At 38.6% G+C, this 9,319-nt stretch overlaps 1 protein-coding gene across 1 annotated transcript; it reads right to left on the bottom strand.

The window, feature by feature from the left end:
• Positions 1 to 45: 45 nt before the first annotated feature.
• On the bottom strand, positions 46 to 9,001 carry LOC111587076 (complement factor H-related protein 1-like). Its single transcript, XM_023296894.3, has 10 exons — positions 8,857 to 9,001; positions 8,587 to 8,778; positions 6,597 to 6,770; positions 6,322 to 6,513; positions 5,500 to 5,691; positions 2,505 to 2,561; positions 2,059 to 2,220; positions 1,800 to 1,964; positions 1,601 to 1,626; positions 46 to 1,438 (listed from the first exon to the last, which is right to left on the bottom strand). Exons 1-10 carry the CDS (start codon positions 8,912 to 8,914, stop codon positions 1,427 to 1,429), a joined length of 1,230 nt encoding a protein of 409 aa, XP_023152662.2. The 5' UTR covers positions 8,915 to 9,001; the 3' UTR covers positions 46 to 1,426.
• Positions 9,002 to 9,319: the final 318 nt, after the last annotated feature.

Here is a 9,319-nt window from a genome sequence, read left to right as displayed (position 1 = left end):
ATTTAATCACAGACAACTGAAATTTCTAATGACGACTTCATTCAGTTTAGTCCACATTTATCAGCTGATTTATTTTTTGCAGCTTTGAGCACAAACGAACAACTTGCTCCTCCATAATATACAGAAGTGAGTACACCAATGTGCTAAATCACTTAAATGTCAAATGATTCCACATTATATTTCATTCCAAAAGCTTTAACAGTGAAGTGATTCCTCTTATGCACAATCAAAAATCATTACTTTAGAAAAAAAATAATGAAAATGCGGGCCTCAAAGTAGAAACTCAGAATTCAGTGAATTCACCAATACGCATGCGATTTCACATGTGATAAATATGGTCCAAAAATGGCACTTGAAGACCAGAACTTTGTCAGTTATTGACCTATGGGCTATGTTGTCATCATGGCTCCACATATAAAAGAATTGCCAGAGGAAGTGATAAATGTGATCATGAGACTTCACAAAGATGGAAAAGGCTACAGAGAGGCTGATTGCCAACAAAAAGTCTGTGAGAACACATTTGAAGCAGCAGTCATGAGGCACAGAATGAGAGATAATACCACTAATCAGAGCTGCAGCGGTCATCCTCCTAAAACAATGCCAAGGACATTGTGCTTCTTGTACAATCTAGCTCTGGAAAAACAAATGGTCAAGAGCTTCAGACTCGGCACAGAGGTTTTCAATGGACACTGGAGTTGCTGGAATCACTCATTGTGGAAAATCATCATACATCAACCTCTACGGACGGCGTCCAAGCAAAACACCCTGACTGATTGGAAGTAAAAAACAAGCATGGTGGCTGTTTTGTGGTCAGATGAAACTAAGATACAAAGATACATTTGTTTAGCTCTGATGGGTCACATGTTTATTGTGTACCACAGTGAATGCATAGTCCTGACAGTGAAGTACTGCGATGACAAAGGTTGCGTGAGTGCAAAAGGGGAAATGATAATTACAGATGACACCATGAATATCTGTGGATGTACTAAAATTCTTGGTGACATGATGACTTCCAATTTGCAGAAGCTTTGCAGGTACCAAATATTCCAGCATTAACAGTAACTCTAGTATCCTCTGTGTCGAGGAGGATTATTGAGCCTGGCACCAAAAATCTGGTTGACTTTTGTTACATTAAGTTTCCATTCTGGGGCTTGCATTTTTATCATAATAAATCTAATCTTTTAATTTTTATATTTCATTTAAGTAAATAAGTAGAACACATAAATACAACACTATTCAACTTAGAAGTAATGCAAATACAATGTTGAATCATTTGACATTTGCATTATATTACACAGGGGTGTACTCACTTCTGGTGTGAACTGTACACATTTCTAGATCAAAATAAAACTCAACATAGAATGTGAGAGTATTATCATAAGCCAGTTGTCTCTCAGGAGCTTCCAACAGCAGCAGTATCTTCACCTTAGCAGTAACCCTAGGTACAAGACAGAGGGTAGATGAACAATTAAATTACAACTTAGAAATAAAGTCAAATATTAATGTACAAAATTTAGTATAGAGCAGTGATTCAAGATACTTCCAAATGTTCGTGTATGAATATTGTGGGGTTTTTTTTCGATCATGGAGAAACACTCACCACTTTTAGTTCGAACCTGTTACAGCCTGTAAAGAGTCATATAGAAGCACTGCAGTGAGGATTTTATTTACTTGTCAAAGAAAATCTGTATTTCTCTTTTGGTGCTCCTACAGCATCTTATGTAATGTTGCATTAGACATTTTGATAGTTGGATTTTGTTTCCTTTCACTCTTTATAAAAGACTGAAAGTGACACTTACAGTTGGAAAGTTTCACTCTTCCATCAGTGCACTGCGCCTGAGAAAAGTGATCCGTCAACCAGAGGTCTTCACATTCCAATCTCTCACTCTCACCATCTTTTATGTATTTCACTCCAACAGATTTTAACTGAGGATATACATTGGTGTCCACAGAACAGAAGGCAGCTGCATGGAAGAAACAACGACAGGTAAATGCACATTTCTTCCCCACCACGTCTCTGGCAGATCTTTGGAATGAAAGCTATTAACTTGTTGGTACCTTTGCAAGTGGGCACTTGAGACCAGGTGCCATCTCTGTAGCAAACCACTATATCTGGACCCTCTAGTTTGTAATAATTTACACACTGGTATTTCAAACCTCTTAGACCAGTTTGCACAACATCACCGTTTGGAACTGCAGGAATGTCTCCACATTTGTCAACTGAAATGCAAAAATAGAAAAAGGTAATGAATATGTCAAGCTGTCATTGTGGAGTTAAAAAACTTAACATTTTGCCCAACATTTTGATTTCCTCAGCTGCACTAAAACATCTGGTCTACTCCAAAATCACTCAGTAAAGATGGTGAGAGCTTTCACTGTTCACTCAGCTTTGTAACTTGCCAGCACAGGATGAAAAATCATTACATCCCCCTCAAAGACCCTGATTAGTTTAGATATAATCTGGTACACATAATGCAAAAGAAGAGATGAGTCTGTTTGCTTACTTGTTGCAAAGGGGTGTCCACTTCCTCCACCATTTGATCCAGAGCTGGGAGGAGATCCTGCAAGATTTAAAGAAGACACACCAGTCAGGTATTGCTTTGGGATCTTGCTTTAATTGACTTCTTGCAGACTATCTCAACATTGCCTACGTTACACTTTAATAAAAGTAAAGTTTTCCTTGCTATGGGTAATTGGATTCTGCATCAAATAAATCAAACCTTCGTGAAACACAGGTTTTGTGTCTGTGATGTATGTATAGATTGACGAGTCCAAATGCCAACAAGGTCTAACTGGTCCAAAAATATACTCAGCTCACTGAATTGTAATAATCAGTTGGGTCTCAGTGTCAAGACGTCAACTCAAACAAACCAGAGCTGCTCTGGGAGCGAACTAGAACTGGATTCCTGATGTACATGATTTTATAAAGAGCCTCCTTCTTCTTTTTTTAAATTTAATTTCCACCAGTGGATGATTTTCAGACTACAACTTTGGTGACATCTAGATCTACCTGCTGGTAGATCTGTTCCTTCCTGTGATTTATTATTTATTATTTTTTTTATCTTTTTAAACAGTCACACATGTTTGAGTTTTCATCATGCTTTCAGTAAATATGAACATTTCTCCAGCATGCACTCACCAGTCATTTTATTAGGTACACCTGTTCAATTGCTAGTTATCACAAATAGCTAACCAGCCAATCGCATGGCTGCAACTCAATGCATTTAGGCATGTAGACGTGGACAAGACAACCTGCTGAAGTTCAGACCGAGTATCAGAACTGGGAAGAAACAGGATTTCAGTGACTTTGAATGTGGCATGGTTGTTGGTGTCAGACAGACTGGTCTATTTCAGAAACTGCTGATCTACTGGGATTTCCACACACAGCCATCTCTAGGGTTTACAGAGAATGGTCCAAAAAATGAGAAAATATCCAGTGAGCGCTAAATCATTGGAGATGATAGAAAGGCAACAGTAACTCAAATAACCAGTGATTACAAGCAAGGAAAGCAGAATACCATCTCTGAACGCACAACATGTTGAACCTTGAAGAAGACCAGCTGCAGCAGCAGAAGAACACACTGGGTGCCACTTCTGTAAACTAAGAACAATAAACTGAGGCTACAATTCGCACAGGTTCACCAAAATTGGATAGTAGAAGATTGGAAAAACGAGGCATGAGTATTGTTGCTAACCACGTCCATCCCTTTATGACCACAGTGTACCCATCTTCTGATGTCTACTTCCAGCAGGATAATGCACCATGTCACAAAGCTCAAATCATCTTATACTGGTTTCTTGAACATGATAATGAGTTCACTGGACTTCAACGGCCTCCACAGTCACCAGATCTCAATCCAGTAGAACCTTTGGAATGTGGTGGAATGGGAGATTGGCATTATGGATGTGCAGCCGACAAATCTGCTATCATGTCAAAATGGACCAAAATCTCTGAGGAATGTTTCCAACACCTTGTTGAAAGTATGAGATGAAGAATTAAGGCAGTTCTGAAGACAAAAAGGGGTCCAACCTTTTGCTGGCAAGGTGTACCTAATAAAGTGACCACTGAGCGTATTCCATTGGACCCAAAAGCTACTTTTACAGGAGTTTTAGGTGAACTCTGGTTACTAAACACAATTCTAATAAACACTAGTGTTCTGATCCTGCTCCAGCCTCTGCCCTTCTTCCTCCTTTTCTCTTTTCTCCCATTGTTCCTCATCTGTTTGTTTTGACCTGTCTCTCTCTCTGGCTCCCTCTGTCTGTCACCTCTCCCTCATGTCTCTCTCTCTCTCCCTGTCTCTCTCCCTCCTGCTTCACCTGCTTCACCTGCCTGCACTCTGGTTTGCTGATTACTACAATGAGTTTCAGCTGCAGCAATCAGTTCACACCATTCACCTGTTCTCCACCTCACCTCCACCTATTTAAGCTCTGCCCGTTCATTCACTCCCTGCTGGATCATAGATTCACATCCCTTCATGGCTTCTGCTGCATTCCTGGATTCTGTTTCTCCCCACCAAGCCTCCTACCCCCTGTCAGCTTCAGCCCTTGGACTAAACTGATTCCCCCATCCTGGATTTCCCTCTAGTGGACTCTGTCCAACTTCTGTTTGTTCTTGGATACTCCCCAGTCTTCAGTACCCCAGTTTTGTTTCCCCACTAGCTTCTGATTCCCTGAGCCTGCCGAGCCCTTAGTTCTGTTTTCCCCTGGTTTGTTGTAAGTACATTGCTGTGTTGTTTGGTTCAGTTTATTCCTGTTTGGTTTTGTGGTTTTTATAGATTTAGTAGTATTGTTTCTTTTAGTGTTAGATTTGGCTTAATTTATCTCCTGGTTTGTTTTTTCCTTTTCTGTATTAGTTTAGTTATTTGGTTGAATAAATCCTTTGCCGTAAATTCACCTGTCTGCCAGTTTTCTGTGTGCCTGCACTTGGGTTCTCCTGCTTCCCCCCGTAACAACTAGGAAGGTATGGCAGAAGGTTTGACCATAATTTTGCTCTACATTGCAGGTGCAGGTGTTGATACAAAAACCTGCCAGTTGTGGCCAAAATCTGGCATCAAAGAACATGAAATTGTCCAGGCATGTTAAAACAGAAGTCAAGACATGAAATCATGAACTCAAGGAGAAGAAAACTGAGTTATCAAGACAATTTTACTAAGCTACCTTAATTTAGATTTAGAGCAACAAACATTTGATTTTAAATGACACACAATATTAAATGATTGCAATTACTAGTATTTTATACTCAGCCTAATTCAATAAAATAATGGTTGTAACTTAAACGGTTCATCTAATTTAATAAATATGATTTTTTTTTTCAAAAAATAATCTTACGACCATTCATTTCATTCAGTTGTATGAATAGGTCCCTTTAATTACTTTTTTAGAGTGTGTGCATTTGTTTCCTAGATTACATTCTGTAGAAATGTACTTTCAGGTGCCATGTGTGTGCACTTCATAATCAGTCAAATTATCACTGTATACTTCAACATTTTGTCCACTTACTGCATGTTGGACCTTCACTCCAGCTTCCAGATGAGCAAAAGATGGATTTTTGGGTGTTTGTTCCCTCTGTAGTGTATCCATCTTCACATTCATACTGCACTCTTGAACCGACCGCAAACACCTTCTGGTATCTCCGATCAATGATGACTGCATGAGGGATTTGAGGAGGTTCAACGCAATCATTGGGACTTTCTGTGAAAAAAACAAAACCGAGAAAGAATGGAATGAAACAGTAAAGGTGTTTACAGGAGTGGCTACATTTTGTAGTTGCTTGAAATTCAAACGTGCAGATCTGACAGACTGACTCTCACAAACAGGCAAGAAGGGCCATGTTCCATTTATACATCTAATTCTTTCAGACTGGCCTTTGAGTTCATATCCGTCATGACACTTTACCGTAATGGTGCTAAGAAAACTGAGTTATCAAGACACTTTTACTAAATTACCTTAATTTAGATTCAGATCAACAAAGACAAACAATTGATTTTAAATTAGACAATATTAAATTTTTGCAATTACTATTATTATTATACTCAGCCTAATTCAATAAAATAATGTTTGTGACTTAAAACATTCATCTAATTTAATAAATTTGATTTTTTTAAAATAAACTTGCAACCATTGATTTAATTCAGTTGTATGAATAGGTCCCTTTAATCACTTTTTTAGTGTGTGCATTTGTTTCCTAGATTATATTCTGCAGCAATGTCCTTTCACGTGTCATGTGATGTATTTGGTAATATATTAAAATACTGATTACAGGCATCTGACTTCATAATCAGTCAATTTATCACTGCATATTTCAACATTTTGTCCACTTACTGCATATTGGACCTTCACTCCAGCTTCCGGATGAGCAAATGATGGATTTTTGGGTGTTTGTTCCCTCTGTACTGTATCCACCTTCACATTCATATTGCACTCTAGAACCGACCGCAAACACTTCCTGGTATCCCCGATCAATGATGACTGCATGAGGGATTTGAGGAGGCTCATCGCATGCATCGATACTTTCTGTAAATAAGAAATTAAATCATGACTGGGAAGAGGAGAAGTTGCCCTGAAGCTTACTGGAGTGACAAATCTAACAGACTTACTGTCACAGACTGGTGCAGAGCTCCATGTTCCATTCACACATTTCACTGTGGTGGCTTTTGGTTCATACCCATTATTACATGTTATAGTTATGGTACTTCCCTCCTCATACCAACTGTTTGAGTTGTCAGGGTGTTTTGCATTGGGAACAGTTGGATGAATGCAGGCTTTTTCATCTGAGGGGGGAAAAAAGCAAAGCTGCACATTCAGGCTTTCCAAACATGTACAGTTGAATGTGACCTCTTATATAATATAGTATAAAACAGCTCAGTTCAAGAGGAATGTTTCCTTTTGATGCAGAAGTAAAGACTAGAGAAGAAAACAAATATGAATGTGAAAGTAGAATTTTTATTTATTAATTTATTTATTTACTGCCCACCCCTTAGATTTATCTTGCGGCCCCTTGTGGGAGCCCAAAGATAATCATCTGTTATGATCCTGCTCCAGCTTCTGCCCTTCTTTCCCCTTCTTCCCCATTTTCCTCCTTTCTCCCTTGGGTTCTGATCTATTTCTGTTCTGTCCTGTCTCTTTGGCTCCCTCTGTCTGTCAGTCACCTCTCCCTCATGTCTCTCTCTCTCTCCCTGTTTCTCCTGCCTGCATTCTGCCATCAGTAATTACTGCAATGAGTATCAGCTGCAATAATCAGATCACTCCATTCACCTGTTCTCCACCTCACCTCCACCTATTTAAGCTCTGTCATTTCATTCACTCCCCCCTGGATCATAGTTACCTACATGCCTTCATGGACTCTGTTTTGAGACTCTGTTTTCCCTTGCACTGGATGTCCCTCACTTGGACTCAGTTCTTCTTTTGGATTCTCGCTAGCCCTGCTTTTGTCTCCAGCCTCATCTCTGTTCACCCCAGATTTCCTGAGCCTGCTTCCCTACCCCTTCTGTTCAGTTCCCTCAGTTCGTAAGTACCCCTCCTTTGCTTAGTTTTGTTAGTTCAGTTTTGTGATCTTCTGTTTTTGTATTCATAGTGTGTGTTAGTAGTAGTTCGGTTTAGCCTTGTTTCCTCCCAGTTCAGTTCTCCATTTATGTCTTGTTTCAGTTTTCTGGTATAATAAAATTCCTTCCATAATTCACCGGTCTGCCAGTCTCTCTGTGTCTGAGTCTGGGTTCTCCAGCTCCCCCCGTAACATCATCTCGATAAACTCTGAAATTTCTGAAATAATTTTGAGCGTGCCAGTGCTGCTGTTGCTGGTTAATATGTCCTGCTATAATTATATGTAAGGTAGGACTTCTATTAAACTTCAACTGCGTAATAAATGGAAATGATTGCAAAACACTGATTTAGACAATTAATATTCAAAGCCTTGTGACCTGTTTAAACTTTGAATGAAGTTTCTACTCTAAAATTTTGCCAGAACTGCAGGGTTCCAAAGGCGGTGAGGTTTTGGCAGTTGTCTGACTGACTTCCCATTCATATCAATGGGGACTTTTAACAGTTTTTTGACAAATTTTGTAAAAAACTGTATCACTACCAAAAGTCATAGCACACCATTATCAATTTAGTTACATGTTTTGATATGTAATGTGGATTTTCTCAATGCTGCGGGACGAGTTAGATACTGAATAATCTATAAGAATAAGCCTGAGGATAAGTGATATTGTGTCAAAGCACACTGATGCTCCTCAAAGACATTTTGTATTCAAGCCTTTAACAGTATTTTTTTTTACTACACGCTTGAATAATCCATAAGCATCTAGACAATATAATACTTAAGTTCTATGCTATGATTTTTTTTTATATCTCTTACATTTAGACACCAGATTTACAAAGCCAAAATGAGCAGAATCACCACATATAAATTAAATTCCATTTTATATCTAATAATCTGCAGTCACTGTTGTCTTTTGGTCGAATCTTTGCACTTATATTCAGTTTATTTTGCATATTTGAGATGACTGATACCCTTATTTCTTATCAGCACAGTTTGAATTTAAAAGTCTAAAATGCACCCTCAGAATAAGATGTTTATAAAACACTTACTTATACATTGTGGCTGATGAGACCATTTGCCATTTTCACATATGCTTGTTGCCCACCAGCCCTCCACTGCTGGTTTGTGGCCCCTATCACAGGCATAACGGAGCGTTGTTCCATGAGGATACATCTCATGTTTAGGGACAAAATAACCCTCATTCAGGCGAGGAGCAGCACACTGCTGGGTTGCCTTTTGTGCTGAAACAAAAGTTCACACCAGATGTATATTCACCAAACTAACATGTGTCTCTATGTGACAAAATGTAAAGTTCTTACCATGAAGCACTCCAAGAAACCAAAGCAAGAGAACGAATCCAAGACACCTCACGCACATTTTGTCAGGAATCAAATCACCACACCAAAGCAGAGTTAGGATCCTCGTTTAGAAGTGACCTGGTTAATAATTGCTGAGCAAGAAGTTAGGAAATAGTAAACATTACACCGAGTAACTGTCATCAAATGCAAACAGGCTTCATGTGCTCTAATCACAGTTAATAAATTGCATCTTGCTTAAATTAGGTCTCACACATTTCAAATAGTTGCAACATTTGCAGTTATTGCTTCTTTTTCTGTGAATTTTTACATTGTTTTTCTGACTTTGATGTACATCTCTATAAAATGAGTTTTAATAGTAGTCAAGAAAACATTATTTTGATTATGTCTCTTTTGTTTTTGTGTTTGAGAAATGCCCACAATATTCATTTGTCCTTTAACTTCTCAGAAAATGCTTTTGGCACAA

This window comes from Amphiprion ocellaris, chromosome 10, assembly GCF_022539595.1.
Source record: "Amphiprion ocellaris isolate individual 3 ecotype Okinawa chromosome 10, ASM2253959v1, whole genome shotgun sequence".
Classification (NCBI taxonomy): domain Eukaryota; kingdom Metazoa; phylum Chordata; class Actinopteri; family Pomacentridae; genus Amphiprion; species Amphiprion ocellaris.
The sequence above is the reverse complement of the archived record's forward strand: the minus strand, read 5'-3'. Positions and strand labels throughout refer to the sequence as shown.

Coding starts and splice junctions, on each gene's coding strand:
- LOC111587076 (XM_023296894.3), bottom strand. CDS start 8,914: ATGTGCGTGAGGTGTCTTGGATTCGTTCTCTTGCTTTGGTTTCTTGGA. Junction 6,514..6,596: donor CTCTGCACCAGTCTGTGACA/GTAAGTCTGTTA, acceptor TCTTATTTACAG/AAAGTATCGATGCATGCGAT. Junction 1,627..1,799: donor AAGAGTGAAACTTTCCAACT/GTAAGTGTCACT, acceptor GACTCTTTACAG/GCTGTAACAGGTTCGAACTA.